The 16232-nt window shown below is 35.9% G+C and overlaps 1 protein-coding gene across 1 annotated transcript; it reads right to left on the reverse strand.

Moving 5' to 3' along the window:
- Positions 1-5817: 5817 nt before the first annotated feature.
- Positions 5818-15980, reverse strand: LOC128982964 (ADP-ribosylation factor-like protein 3). The gene is made up of 4 exons (XM_054402073.1): positions 15757-15980; positions 9916-10176; positions 7772-8008; positions 5818-6137 (listed from the first exon to the last, which is right to left on the reverse strand). Exons 1-4 carry the CDS (start codon positions 15757-15759, stop codon positions 6093-6095), a joined length of 546 nt encoding a protein of 181 aa, XP_054258048.1. The 5' UTR covers positions 15760-15980; the 3' UTR covers positions 5818-6092.
- Between the last annotated feature and the right edge of the window lie 252 nt (positions 15981-16232).

Genomic DNA, 16232 nt, shown 5'->3' on the forward strand with positions numbered 1-16232 from the left:
AGGATAAATGAATCTGACAGTCATCTGCATAAGCGTGCACATTGCAGAAGTGTACGCAACTGGATAGGTCTGCAGTGTACAGGGTGAATAAAATGGGACCCAGACAGCTTCCCTGCGGCACTCCCCTGACTTTGTCAAGGGAAAGTGTAACATCAGCTCCCACTCTAGTCACCTGTTCTCTTTTTTCCAAGGTATGACTGCATCCAAGCAATTGCATTACCCATAAAACCATAAGATGTCTCAATTTAGCGAGGGAGTAAACTGTGGCTTATGGAATCAATTGCCTGTGAATAGTCAAGCATTACTACAGAGCTACACATACCCCGATCCCTTGCCTCAAACAAGTCTACAAACATATTCACTAATGCAGTGCAGGTACTGTGGTTTATTCTAAGCCCTGACTGTAATTTTGGAAGCATTTGTTCTTAATTATAGAGCGTTCGTATAATAATGTTCTAGAACTTGTTTTATTGCTAATTTTTCCAATAATTTTGATATCGCTAAGAAGACTGATATAGGTCTAAGCTCACTGAAGTCAGTAGGATTAGATGTTTTAGGCAATGGATGGACAATACTAGTTTTCCACTGGACACATGTTACTTCAGCCCAGTCACATTCAATTTTGTCAATGTCCCTTCGTGTGTTTCGAGTTCTTTGTAAACGTGTATTCGTTCTACGTTATCGTGTGTCGTATATGTTTTTTTTATTGAACTCTGTTTGTTAACGACCTTCGAATGAAGTGATTATCTGACACCTTGAGGCCTGATGATCGTTCAGAAGAACAGAAACTAGTTGCTAAAACAGCAACAAAGGATTACTAAAGGTATTGTAAACCATTTTAAGTATAATACAGTAATCCGGAGGCTAAACAATTCTTTGATTATGGAAATTAAGTAAACTGTGTTATGTAGTTTGCTTGTTTGTGGATATATTTTAATCAAATTTGGCAAATTTATTTATTTTATCTTAAATTATTAACATTTGGTGGAAAAACACTTTTCACCCACCCCATTGCAGCAAACCCCGATTTGTTACTCGTTAAATCAAATGTTATTTAAATGTGAAATAAATATGTATTGTTTATAATAATAAAGTTTATGATAATAAAATTGTTTATAATAATAAATATTGTAGTATGAATCCAATTAGACCGATTGAAATTCACTTAGTCTTCAGGTTTGCTGCGGTGGGGGCAGTGTTGGGGAAGCTACTTTTAAAATGTAGCTAGCTACAACTATACTGCTACATTTCCAAAAAAGTAGCTTAGCTACAGTTCCGAAAAAGTAGCAAGCTACAACTACAGGTAAAATTTTAGCTACTTTTCCTAAGGCGTTACTTTTATTCCACGCACATTATGTAAATGTAAATTAATTGCAACTACATAAACATTACTACAACACAACCAAAATAAGTTAGTTGGGTGTTTTATCATACTTGGTACTTATTTTTAATTTAAATATTGCATTATTTTTAAGCATCTTATATGTAAATTTCATTAGGTTCAACATACAACCAAACTATATTTTCAAAGCCCATTTTATTTCTTTAATGCACATTCATTTGTAGATGTCTTTTATCAACTATTAAAAACAATAAAACTGTAAAACGTTTATTAAAAAATACTTTTTTGTGTTACAGATCCTAGCCTACTGAAATTGGAGTTTATTGCCTTTCTTTATTTTTAATGTTAAAAACCGACATTGCTATAACTTTTAACCATAGTGATATGTTACTTGTTCTATGAATAACACTTTTCAATGTCAAGAAATCGTCCTTTGTCACTATGCATAGGTCAAATTGTGCTTTAACAAACGTTAGTACAGAAAACAGTATTCAGCAACTCATCCTGAAATCGGCTTTTTAATTGTAAAGTAAAAATAGCATTTAGGCCTACGTGGCTTAATTGTAACAAGTTGGCTATAGTAGGCTTGTTCTTACGACGACTAAACAGATATATTCCTATTAACTGAACTTGATATTCGTATTAACCCAATAGCATTGCCTAGGAATAGTCCTTGACAAGAGCTGTTATCAGGAGCAAACTATGCTATTTTTTCAATTTAAGTTGTATGGAGATTTTTTCGTAACAATTATTATGTAGTCTAGGCATATCTTAAATCTCATCAGGTAATTTCCTCTTCCTTAATTTGGTAAACCTTTGAAAAATCTTCGTCATGCAACCAAGGAATGGATTGTGATCATGAACCACAATCAACAGCTGAAGCAAAGGATGATAGAGCTTTCTCGATCCATTAAAACCCAAGTTGAAACTATCGATTAATAAAGAAACTAATTTGATAACTATATAATTTCCCTGTCAATCACTTGCAAGCATTCAAATGCTTCTCTTGTCAGCGGTAACGTTTAAACGTTGTCTGCATTTAGCGATTTTATTTTATCTGACAGTAATCATAGAGTAGTAAATGAAGGAGATGAGACCTCCATGTCCATGCAACGTTGTAATAGGTAATGAAACGGCTGCGACCAGCTGTATAAAGCCAAGAAAGTAGGCCTAATTTTCTTGAAAATCTCAGTTTGAAAGAGGTTGTTTCACGTAAGGTTGTGATAAAAATCACTATCTCTATCAATGTTAATGTAGCGAGAAAAGTAGCAAAAATTCCCCTACAACTACTTAAAAAATGTAGCTAGCTACAAAGCTACAAAATCTTAAAAGTAGTGTAGCTACAGCTAACGCAAAAAAAAGTAGTGCGAAAGCTACAAAATCTTAAAAGTAGCGTAGCTACAGCTAACGCTAAAAAATGATTTCCACCAAGAGATGGCTGCTACTTATTTTTCTTATAAATCAAGGCGGCCAACCAAGTAATGTGCGATACTACTTAAATAATAAGTAGAGAGTACTGTTTGCAATAAGGACTGTTAAGCATACACAAATATTATACAATTCACTCTATCTGCATCCTGTGCTGCAGGAGGTATACCTTATTGACGCTTACACTCCCAGTGGTTGTTGATCATAAAATGGCAATGTTTCAGTTGAGTTTAAAATGCCTGATTTGAGGCGCAACTCACAAAGAACCCATCCAATCAACCTGAGCAGTCAGGGGCTCTCACACCAGGCCTGACCATAACAAACTACCATTTCAACAATAATAAAGATCTGGTTTAATCTATGTTATCAATTAAATTAAAAATATATAGAAAAAGGGTAGATAGTTAGTTACAAAAGAAAAAACCACCAAAATATCTTTATTTACTTTTTTTTAGGACGGACTGGTTATACATGATACACAACTAAAACGTGCTTGACATTTTACTAAAAATTTGCTATATCACAATTATATATTTAATTACTTAATATTGTCTGGTGAGTGTTTTTGTGCTTTAGACTATCACAGTACTAATTATAACTGTGCCATAAAATGTCTTAACTGATGAGATCAATGTTTAATAAACAACAGTCTTATCCAGCTGTATTCATATTCTAATAGGCCACTACAAAGGATGGATTGAAGCAAATTAACTGACTACCTGCCTAAAATACATATAGTGAAGTTAGCGTGAAAGACATATAAATTAATAATAAATTGTTGAGATCCCAAATACAGTGTGTATTTTTAATTCAATGTTATAATGTGAAACACATGAGGATAATTAGAACAGTTTAAGTATCAAGTATAGTAGAGTAGAGCAAAATTTATCTGAACTCCAAATATCCGAATCACCAATTATTCGAACTGCTTACAGAAAGAATTTTAAAATCTACAGTAATAATAATCATTATTAATAATTAAAGAGAAGCCATGATTGCGGAAAAATCCTGAACATCTCCCGTGGTCACAAAAATCTTCATCGCCCTCTGCAATTTCAGCAATAGCGTGAATTTTTCAATTGTGAAATCTTCGCATACAGGTTCTGCGATCGCAATAGTTAAAGCTCGGCTGGACTTGACTTACTTTCTATAATATACTCCGCAATTCGGCAAAAATCACACTATCCGAAAGTGGTTCGGTCCCTATTGATTCAGATAGTTGAAGTTCTACTGATAGCAAAAGTTTTAGATAAAACCATTAAAACGTAATAAAGCTCAAAGCACAAAAAAATTTCTTATCATTTTTAAAATTAGTTTTAGAGTGTTTTTTTGGAACAAGAATGAGGAATGAATTTCATAACAACATGGATATTTAGAATATCTTAGTCAGTGATGCCTGAACCACTGTCCACATCACAGATGCAGCATTGTCATTGGCTGTTTGTAATTGAAAAATACCATTTTACTTTAGTTATTCATTCATTACAGGACGAGGTCAGCCAGACTAGTCTCTGCATCTTATTTCAGTTGCCATTTTAATGAATAGATAGAGACCCCATAGCAGTAAAATTTAAAATACCCAACTAAAAGATTTCACAACAGCTGTGCTGTGACCATTAGTTTTTGTACAACTGCCTATTCTACTAAATTTAAGAACTTGTTACATGAAAACAGCAATCTCATTGACAGCCTGAATCTGTTTTCTCTTGGTACTTGAAAACTACTCATAAAAATGGAAAGTATAGTTTGCCTGTATGTGTATTGTTTAAATTCTATCGATGACAACAAACATTACAAATATTTGTCTTTTTATTCAACTAAAATTATTTTTCCCCCTTGATACGGTAAAACTCCTTATTTTCTGCATTATAGTTCAATTTGGCTGCTATTCAAATTTCCGTCACACTTCACGGTAAGCAGTTGCTTTTTATACTCTTATGGACCCGAAAGTCGTTTACAGTAAAAGGAACAGTTGAAGTCAGCTGGAATAGGGCCACGAGTAAAGTCAGCTAGAGTGCAATAGATTTACCAGTCAGTTTTGTAATAAAATTACAAGAATGCTACAGGCTACAGGGTGTCGATGAAGCTAACTACCTCTCCCCGGCACATAATAGGCTCACCCACTGCAAGAATGCTAATATTCCATTAGTTTGAATGAGAATCACTCCAATTGAGGACTGCCATTGTAAAGATTACTGTGATCATTTACCAATTATTCCATTATCACAGAATGCATTACAGTACAATAGACAATGTTGTGAGATCCCACATGAAATAATTGATAAGTCAAGAGAGTTAAGCTCAAATCTGCTGCATGATACATCTAAAAACAAGTATGAGTATTCTATGTTTTCAAAGTGGTGAAATAAGAAATTATTATTAGGTTAAACAATTATCAGTGTTTAAAATGTCTGTATGAGTTGTATTTTACTTATCTTGTATATTTATTGCTGGTAGCGAGGCAAAAAATATAACTTTTACTGTATTTATGTCAACTATGGTAAAATAAATATACTTTTGAACACAAATAATGCAACATTTAAAAGTTTTAAGAGTATATTGTTCTACACATACTGTATTATTTTAAATAAATGTCATTCAAGAAATTAATATGGTCTTTTAATATGCTTTTGAATAGTATGACCTTTTTATTGTTCAGACCATGGTCTCGGTCACGTATGTGATAGATTAGCAGGTTTGTACTGTAATTATAATTTTTTTAAATTGTGTCTTTCTACGCCAGTGGCATTTATTTCACGTTCAGTATAAGGGTACAGTCCAAACCCTGGTCTAGTTACTATCCAACCTAGACCTGTAATTAGACAACATCATTAATTGATAGCCCAATGACAAATGGCATCTGGATTTGGCAACAATCTCACTTGGAATCAAACCAGCGACCTTCAGATATGAAGGGAGTTCAGTAGCCATTCGATTAACTTACCCAGATAATTTATATATATATATATATATCTACATATAAATATAGAGTACAAACGGCAGCATATGATGGTCAAAAATCAAAAATATAGGATTCATAAGCATCATTAAGTTAAGTCTATAAAAGCAGACTGGACTTTAATATAAAATAATTACAAAACCAAGCTAAATGTAGTTGACTAGAAAACATAATATAACAATAATTTATCTTTGGTATAAAAAATTTGTAAAGAAATAGAAATAGTATTACCTATATCTGTTTTGTGAATCAAATAGGCCTACTAGTCGTCATGTTTCTCACAATTTACCCAAGAGAAGGCACTAATTTTCTCTTCAGATTCGTCGGTAGTAGATAATTTATTCAGGCACTTCAGGTATCGTTTTATTTCTTTTTCCCTACATTCCGTATCACCCATTCCATTCCATCCTGCAACGAATAAAAATGGTTAATCACAAGTTCTAGAAATAGGATGAAGAATATTTTTTAAACTATGGTCATAGAAAAAGAAGACCTATAGGAAATTTTCTCAGACTGGTAGCATACGTATCCCAGCCACGGTTACGTTTGGCCAGCTTTAGTGCTTTGATAAAATGTTGGCCTACACAGAGTAGGTAGGCTACACTTAGAACATTGATAACTAAAGTAAACTGCCTGACCAGTTATGAGGGTGAAGAAAGTGCATGCTGTTTTCATGTGAAGATTCCAGTAATTTCAATTGTGAAAACCCATCACCAAGCTAGACACCTTAACCGCTACTACAAATAGTTATTAAACATTTCTCACAACTGCAGCTACCTGGACTGGTGCAGTCCCAATAGTCCAGATTACAGAAAATGCAGCCAATTAATATCTTTTCAGCATGAGCGTCCATCTGGCTTTTACATAGGAGTTAACTCAGTAAAAATAGTGGTCCTAGTTGGGGTACTTCTGGGAAATAATTAAAGTTTAGATCAAAACGTTTGATTCTAATTTTACGCTTTTTTAAATTTGCTTTGTCAATGGATATTAGTTGCATTGTTGTTAAAATTTTAATACTTACTACTGTGTCCAGAGGCATAGTGAGGACTGTTTCTTATAGGTTATCTGTTATTTTGGGCAGAACGACTAGACAAAATTCACTGATTTTTTCATTCCTAGTCCCCAAGGTACGTTTTACTTGGGGTCTGCGGATAATCCATATTTTCAGGTATGCACGGTTAAAACAAGTGATTCGTACGGATAGAAAACGATTATCGAGCCAAGCTTGGATCGAGTCGAGCCGAGCACAAATTTCTGCTACTGCGGAAAGCGTATACAAAAGATGCGCGATCGAAAAATTGATGATTTTACCGTGATTGTGAGAGACGTTATCAATTATCAATTATCAATTATTTAAGATGAGGACGCCACTATGTGCATATTTTAATTGTTGTCCCATGACTGGGGAAGATGCCCAAGATTATTTCTTAACCTTGGAAGATGTGCATGATTTTGCTAAGACAAGGAATGATGTTCTTGTGACCACGGTAGACGTTGATTTCACCGTGACTACTGAAGATGCTCTTAATTTTGCCGTGACTGCAAATTTTATTTTTTATTTTTATGCAACCGCGGAAGATGTTTCGGGTTTCGCCGAAATCACGGACTATGTTCATGATTTGGCTGTGACGGCAAAAAATTTTCTTAATCATTATAATTTGAGATGGGGACGCCACCTATATGTCTATATAAGCCCAAATATGAGTGAAAGATGAGGTGTGGCCATATAGAAGATCTCACTTGTATCTTTGTTAATGACTAAGACCAGCTGTTCCTGACAAAGATAGCTGAGTCCAGTTTTGATCTTGCTGTGACCGCAGAAGATGCTCTTGATTTTGCCTTGACCTCAGAAGGGGTTTAACACTTTTGCTGTGACTTCAGATTAAAAAATCCTGCATAGTTCTCGATTCAACAAATTTACACAAACTTCCCGGAATTCTCAGCCCCTTGGTTCCCCATTTTGATGGACACCCGTGCTTGTCAGCCATCAAACTGAACTACAGATAAGAATGATACAATATCTTAAAACCAAGATAGAATACCTTGACTCCTTCTCCAGCTGTAGCACTACAAGCTTGTATCTGCCAGGGTCGGTCCTTTATCATGTGCAGAGCCAGACCTTGAGCAATGTCTGAGGCAGAGGCTGCATGTAACAAATCTTGTTTGTTGGCATAGACCAACAATGGAACTCCGACCAACTTTTCATCCATCAACAATTCTGAAAGTTCATAACCAGTTTCGTCCAAGCGTTTGCGGTCAGAACTATCAATCACATAAATCTAAAAAAAAGAGTTAAAATCATTATTATAACATTACAAAAAAACTAGCCTATTTATTTACTGTATATCAAATACATTTCCAATAACTCCTTTCTAAACTACAGTCTATAAAACTGATTTTCTGATAGCAGGAAGGACTATGCTAAGGAGGTAACAAGAGGCAAGATGTGAGTACAATATCTGAGCCATTGACGTCTTTACCAATCATGCCAAATTTCATGGAACCATCACTAAAATGTACAAAAAGCTTAAATTAATTTATTTAATAATATGTGTTCATATCCATTGATGGGGAGTTTGCCCTGCACAATCTATATAATTAATACGCTAACACAAAATTTGTTCTTTGAACTCCGCTATTTCTAAACACGTTCACTACTGCAATAGTACCAAATTTTCCATTCACATAGACCAGTGACGCAAATATGCGACAGCCGGTTTCTACCCACAGACTGCCCTCGCGATGACTAGACACATTAAAATAGATTGACAACAAATATTTGCGTCGGTGTTCCAATGTTATCAAAAGGCGTATATCTTTGTAACGGTCGATTTGAAGGCACTGAATTCTCTGCAGTGGTCAACAGGGATGTCTGACGCACAACTGTGTCGCTTGGTCTGTGGATATGATTATAAATTACGTCATATGATAGTTGGAAAAACTGGTCTTTACTTTTCTACATCACTGTATGTATGTATGCTGTATGTATGCTGCATTATCATATGTAGCTTTTATATTTGTTCAATTATAAACTGTTCTTGAATAATCTGTTTTTTTACTTACTTTCACCTCAAAACATATACAAAAATGAACTGTCGCATATATGCGGGGTTTGGGCTATTTCAAGAAAAGTATAATAATTTTCACTATTGTCTTCGCTATAAACCGGGCGTCGCAAATATGCGACACTATAAAAGGTTATCAATAATATAAAAAAAAGAATATATTATTTACATACACAATTGCAGCGTATTAAAATGTAAATTATCCCTGTTTAACAGGTTTTTGCCCGTGGCCTGAGTGTACTGTTAACCAAGTGACAGCAGGTCTAAGTGTTATGATCGTGGCGTCGAATATAGGCCTATTTAGGCATATAGGACATATAGACAGCCAGCTCAGCCTAATTCCCCTTATTCACTATCTTTGTTTCGTCCCCATGCGGGAAGAATGAGCGTATACCTAGTTGTATGTTCATTGCTTCGCAACTTTAACCTAGAATTTTTTTTTTCTTTTTACAAACATGTTTATTCTTCTAAAAAATAATCCCAAAACAGACTTGACGATTTGAACTTGCATATATAGATTAGATATATTATTATTAGGTATAGGCCCTAAATTGTAATTTTCATATGAGGTTGGTTTATCCGGCCGAATTGTTATCCGGCCAGGGGCTTGGTCCCGTGGTGGCCGGATAAGAAGGGTTGACACTCGAGATCGATATAATTACCAACTTATTGTTGGTTGTAATATTTTTTCATTTTTTAGGGACAGGAATTATTAGGATCCAAAGTGATTGTGGAAGCCCCCTTTTAAGCTCGTACAATATGAAATTCAAAATTTCATTAAGATTGTGGGAGATTCTGAAATCAGAAAATCATATCACTGGCATCAGCAGTTGTAGGAATCAAGAACCAGAATAATGTTTCTATATTTCTAAGGTTTAATAGCAAAATTCACAGCTCAAACACAGTTTTAAGGTTTTATGGTTAAGTGGTACCTACCATGTCCATGTACTTATACTTAGGTTGAAGGGCTTGAGATAGAAACTGAAACTATCCACTACAAAAACTCTAGTACACTTATTTATTTTGACAATGGTGTAACTTAACTTATTAACATAAATTGTTTACCCCACTTAGGCCTACTTAGTTAAGGTGCTGAAATATTACCTACACAATTAACTTACCAGAACATCTGTATTTTCAAAGTAATTTCTCCAGTAAGGTCTGATTTTTCGCTGCCCACCAATGTCCCAAACATTAAGTTTGAATCCATCAGATTGAACAGATTTTATGTTGAAGCCTTGAGTCGGTGTTATATGAGTCACATCTTCAGAAGCAAGTTTTTTCAGAAGAGTTGTTTTTCCAGCATTGTCCAAACCAAGAAGTAAAATCCTTAATTCTTTGTCTGGAGAAGATTTAAGTTTTCTTAAAATTGATAGCAACCCCTATAACAAAACATAATGTAAGACAAATAAAATAATTTATTTGGCTATTCAATACAGAAAATGTGATGTGGAAAGCAAATAGGGACCTCTTGTCGGAAATTTTCAATTTTGAGTTATATATATATTTGCATTCTTTATTAAATTCCGAATCAATTGGTGAAAATTCCACGCATGTATGATTTTTTTTTTTTTAAAGTTATAGAACTTTGAAATTTTGTTATAGAAAAGGGTCATTTTGAGAAAAACTGATTTGAAAATTACAAATATGCATAAAAACGGTGTTTTTCGTATTTAAGAAACGATTTTGGTATCAAAGGAAAGCTTATAATGTCCTTTTTGGAAGCAACACAAATTTTTGTCTTAACTCACGGTACTTTTCATTAAAATAATTGTTTTATTGAAGCATGTTGTAAAAATCGCTTTTCAGAAAAGGGACCTCTTGTCGGGACCACAAGATTTGTGTGATATTTTGTTCTCCGTGAACTGAACTTTGTTGTTGTTCTCTAAATTTCCACTAGAATGCAGGACAATTCATTTTTTGTCCTAGATCATTTAGGCCTACTATGTTAACTTTTTAAGTGTTTTCTAGGCTTAGACTACTAAGTTATTCTCTTCAAAGTAAAAATTCATACCAGTACAGAAAAGATATGTACAAAAAATATACAAAAGATAATTTTGAGTGATTGAGCGGAGCGAAGCGAAGCTCTTTGGGATCAACTTCAATGCAATCTTTATAACACTTAATCTCAATAACGGCTGAACATATTTTAGCCAAGCTTACCAAGGTTGTTTTGTCAAATGTTTGGATGGTTTAGACGTAACCAATTTCAATTTTTGATAGTGCCTATAATCATAGAAAACATATTACTATAACCCAGAATGCCAACCGCGTGGTAAAAAGCATTAAGTGTTTTGAGAGAGCTTTGCCTGTCAATCGTAGGCAGCGCCACCAGCGTTGCCATGCACTCAGCATAGCAACGCTGGTGGCGCTGACTACGATTGACAGGCAAAGCTCTCTCAAAACACTTAATGCTTTTTACCATGCGGTTGGCATTCTGGGTTATAGTATTATGTTTTCTGTGCTATAATTTTTAAGTAACTAAAAGTTTTTAATTTTTAACATTGGTCTTATGGGTTGCCATGATGGTTACAAAATAACCAGGTAAATGTAAACAAAACAAAGAATCACAGCATATGTTAAAATCAAGCCACGACCTAAACACAGTACAAAGGAAAAAAATGCTGATGATGACAACTGATCAAATCATACAGAGAAAGTCTTAGGTTTACATTTAAGTCGCGATTTGGAAACGACCACTGATCGAATAGGTACAGACATGGATAAAACATACTTTCTTAGCTAAAGTATTTATCAGATTTTATTTACGTAGCTAAATGAGGTTATAAATAATAAACAACATTATATCTTCAATTTGTCGGTGAATCACATTCTAATGGATCCATCTCATAAATGGCAAACTTAAACAGGTCCACGACGTAGGAAGTGGTGAAGGAAGTAGTAAAGGCAAGAAGTGCGGAGTGTGGGAAACAATTGTGGCAGTTATATTAATGTATCTGCAATCCTAAAATGCTATGGGAAGGGAGGGAAACAGGTCCATGATGTAGGAAGTGGTGAAAGAAGTAGTAAAGGCTAGCAATGCAGAGTGTGGGAACCCTCTGGGGCAGTTAGATTATTGTATCTCAAATATTAAAATTCTATGGGAAGGGAGGGAAACAGGTCCACGACGTAGGCAGTGGTAAAGGAAGTCTTAAAGGCTAGCAGTGCGAGTGCGGAGTGTGGGAATGCTTTGGGGCAGTTAGATTAACGTAAAATACTAAAATGCTATGGGAAGGAAGGTAAACAGGCCCACGACGTAGGAAGTGGTGAAGGAAGTAGTAAAGGCCAGCAGTGTGGTATGTTGGAACCGTCTGTGGCAGTTAGGCCAGGCGCACACAGGCGATTTTGAGTCTAGCAACAGTTGCCCTACTAAAATGTTCACCATTGTTTTAAATTGGAGTGCGCATACAAAGGAAACAGTCTAGGGACAGTCGCGCAACTATTGCAACTGATGTTACCGGACCCAATTTGTCAGAGACAGCTCTGCGACTCAATTGTCGCGGGACTGTCGTTCCAGGTTTGGTATCCATTGAAACAAATGTAGACGCGCACACATGCGACTAAATTGTCGCTCAGTCTCACCCCAGGAATTCAGCTACTCGTGGCCAGAACTGTCACTAGTGTTTGGTCTCTTTTTGTTGTGTGAAGTTTTTAGAAAATTACTTAAATATGAGTGTCCGTGATGAGGATGTCAAACAATTATTTTATGAATTTGAGAAGAGGCCACCTTTATATTTTAAGTCATTGAAAGACTATTCGGATATTAATTTGAAAAAGAAGTTGTGGGATGAAGTGTCCTTAGCAGTTACTAAAGATTGGAACAACCTAACATAAGAGGATAAAATCAAAGATCACAATTTCAACAACAAAGCACAGACCCTCCAGTCATGCCCCGATATCCCCATTGTCGTCTGGCGACGATTATTTTACTAGCATAGCAGATGAAATAATCCCCAACTTACCTCTGTTGCAGAAAACTACAATTAAAGACCTTGCTGATCTAACCCCCACTAACTTTTTTAACTGGACTTAAGGTGAGTGAGTCTGACAATATAAAATTAGTCTCTAGTTTTAAAGATTCTCATAGTCCAGGACATAGGTAATGGAATCTCAACCCACGGCCTAAAGTCAGTAATGAAGCAGATAGGCCTAGCTAAACCTCTTGCCTTTTTAGTAAATAACTGCTTATCTGAAGGAGTTTTCCCGGACAATCTGAAAATAGCTCAAACCCCCCCCCCCTATCTTCAAAAAAGGCGATCCAGCGCAACCCGCAAACTTCAGACTGATTTCTATCCTCCCTGTTTCCTCCAAAGTTTTTGAGGCGGTCATGAAGCAACAACTGGTGAACTTTTTTGAAAAGAATAACCTTTTTAGTGACTCACAACATGGATTTAGGACCTGGTGTTCCGCTACCTCCACCCTTCTCAGCCTTATTAAGGACATCTCTGCGGCCTTTGAAGCTAACGACTCCGTACATCTCAGCCTTTGCGACCTCAGCAAGGCTTTTGACGTAGTCTCCCATGACTTACTCCTAGTCAAGCTATCCAAGTATGGCATCGCTGGAACGGCCCATAGAACCTTAACTGATTACCTTCACAACAGGAGACAACTTGTGTCACTACAAGGAGCCTCCTCTCAAATCAAAGAGCTACACAATGGTGTGCCCCAAGGATCTGTGCTAGGACCCATCCTGTTTGTCGTCACGATGAATGACCTATCTTTCAACAGGCGCACACTTCTCTTTGCTGACGACACTACATTGTTTACGAGGCACAGAAACCAAAATGATCTGAAGGCTGAAGGCATCCTACTTGCTTGATGAGACCAAGGAGTGATTTGCAAGATACCGGCTCAAACTAAATGTTGAGAAAATTCAAGCCATCACCTGCACTCTCAAGAAAGGTACTGACGATGAGGCAGTCAAACTACTTGGCTTTTGGATTGATTCAAAAATCAATTGGAGTCAGCATATTGAGAAGGTATGCGCTAGATTAAGCAGGATTCTATACCTCGTACGAAAACTAAAACCAGATCACTCGTCCCTATCTGATATTGGTCAACCACTCTTTCTTCCATAGCCATAAAAACTATGGTCTGGTGGTGTGGGGGCATAGCCTTGCCACCCAAAGTCTGCTGCTACTTCAAAAGAACATACGAATAATGGATGTGTACTGGTGTGGTTTAAGTTATGTATAGGATGTACGAATAATAACATCGTCGATTACCATTGTCGGCCAATTTTCAAGGAGCTTGCTATCCTGACCATACATAGCCAATATGTGCTTAACATCCTAGCCCTCCTGAAAGAAAATGGGCTGCACTTTACTTTAGGTCCTACACAAACAACCAAATGAAAATATCTACTATTCGATTGTTTCATTCGATGTATCGTTTGGTTAGTTAGGTTAGATTAACCTTACCTAACTAACCAAACTACTATACTTTATTTTTTTACTTTATTTATTGGTCTATACTTTATTTTAATATTGATACTTTATTTTTTTACTTTATTTATTGGTCTATACTTTATTTTAATATTGATTATGTAACAGCTGTTGCTTGTTTTGTTAAAAGTGTTTGGTTTTTGACTATGTTACGATTTCACCCACTTCTTCATTTGTTTGCAAAGTAAAAACTTTATCAAAATATTCATATACTGTAGTGGTGATATTATTTCATACAGATTAAACATCGCTAGGCCTATACATGTTTTCCAGGTTAGGCTTGTCTTTATTTTAGTTCAGCTAAATACAAATTACTTGTACATAGCTTTATGAAATTAAGTCAAATGAAACTCCTTTATTGTGGTAAACATAGGACCTCTTAGTTATCTAACTTACAGTCTTCGCTGGGCCCGAGCCCAGGGACCCAAGAGGTTTTAGGTTTGTTGGGGGCACAAGGAAGAGAGAAATTCTCTCACATGTTAATAATGTTCAATGAAATGGCGACCATACAAAGTAGGTATTTTAAGCCAAGTATGAATGGAGATGAGTGTAGGATGAGTGGCCCAATCTTGTAGTCTTGTTAGTGACTAAGGCTGACATTCCTTAGACACAGCTGTTAATTAATAGCCCATACAGCTAATGGCAACTAAGGGACCTACAGTTTTTAGTGGAATCCGAACCACATTCTTGCCTTGGTATATAGGTACGAATTGGTCTAATTATCAGGATATTACTGTGGATCGATATTTTCATTCGAATGAGTGTAGGACCTAAAGTAAAGTGCAGCCAGAAAATGAATCATCCTTTATAACTAGAAGCGTGCAGCACGATTACGGGACACGCAGAGCATGTTATCTTGACCGACTCATCTTTGACCGCTGCCGACTCAGTCACACTCTGAACTCCTACCCATCGCTTGCTATTCGGCTTTTTAATACGCTGCTGAAAGGAGTTCGTGCTCTAGACAAAAAGCGATTTAAGTCAACGCTACGCCAGAGTTTGCTTAGTCGACCATTATACTCCTGGCAAGAAATGTTTTTAATATTTTTAATGTAAATAAGACGCAATCAATCCAACTTTGTTGGTCAAAGGTGAAAACCAAGTATCAAGTAAGTAAGCAAGTACATATTGCAGTGGATCTGCCCTTACTTGTGTGAATAGGCCTAGACCCATGTAAGTAATGATACTTACTTACTTACTCGTCTCAGTAAGTAAGTATTATTACTTACATAGGCCTAACATGTAAGTAATGTATGGAAATTCGATGATGCTATACATTGTATGCTATGCATTATGATGTAAGTTATGCTCTTGCTATACATAGTCAAACGTTCTGGCAATAAACGAGGTAATTTGATCATATGCTAAACTTGTTAGCCTATTTTACACACAAAGCATTTATGTCAGCTTTTGGTAGGTACATCTGTCTTAACGTAAAAGCTGTTACGACAAAAAAGTTATTTCAATGCCTAGGGCTACATAATAGGGCCCAACTTATCCCTAACCAACTTAACTTACCATTATCAATGTTCTTCTGTGATTCACTTCACTGTGATCGTACCATAAGAGAAGGATATGCAAGTATGGTTAGACACAACAATATTTTAGATACATAAACTATAACTGAAATTAAATAAAGTAATAAACTGTAAATACAAATACAAAATTAACAGAACTCAGTTCTCAGTTCCAGTTGTCGTTGATTGTTGGTTCGTCGTCGGTTGTCGGCTTGTCTTTATAGTTAGTTGTTTCGTCTGTCGTCTGTATCCTATCAATCAAACAGCTGTCAGCTCCAGCTGTCTAGTCTGTCTATCTAACCATTGACTATAAACACTACTAGATTGAAAACCCCATGCATTTTTGGTTGTGAACAAGCAATCAGCACACTCTGGCGGGAAGGGGCGATCATAGCGCTGACGTCACTGACCAGTAGTGTTATCTGTTATACAGTCAATGATCTAACCAACGAGCCTTTTGTTTTTAGAGAATTTCCC

Source organism: Macrosteles quadrilineatus, unplaced genomic scaffold (assembly GCF_028750875.1).
Source record: "Macrosteles quadrilineatus isolate MER2022 unplaced genomic scaffold, UCM_ALF_1.0 Scaffold_1__1_contigs__length_201487025, whole genome shotgun sequence".
Lineage (NCBI taxonomy): Eukaryota > Metazoa > Arthropoda > Insecta > Hemiptera > Cicadellidae > Macrosteles > Macrosteles quadrilineatus.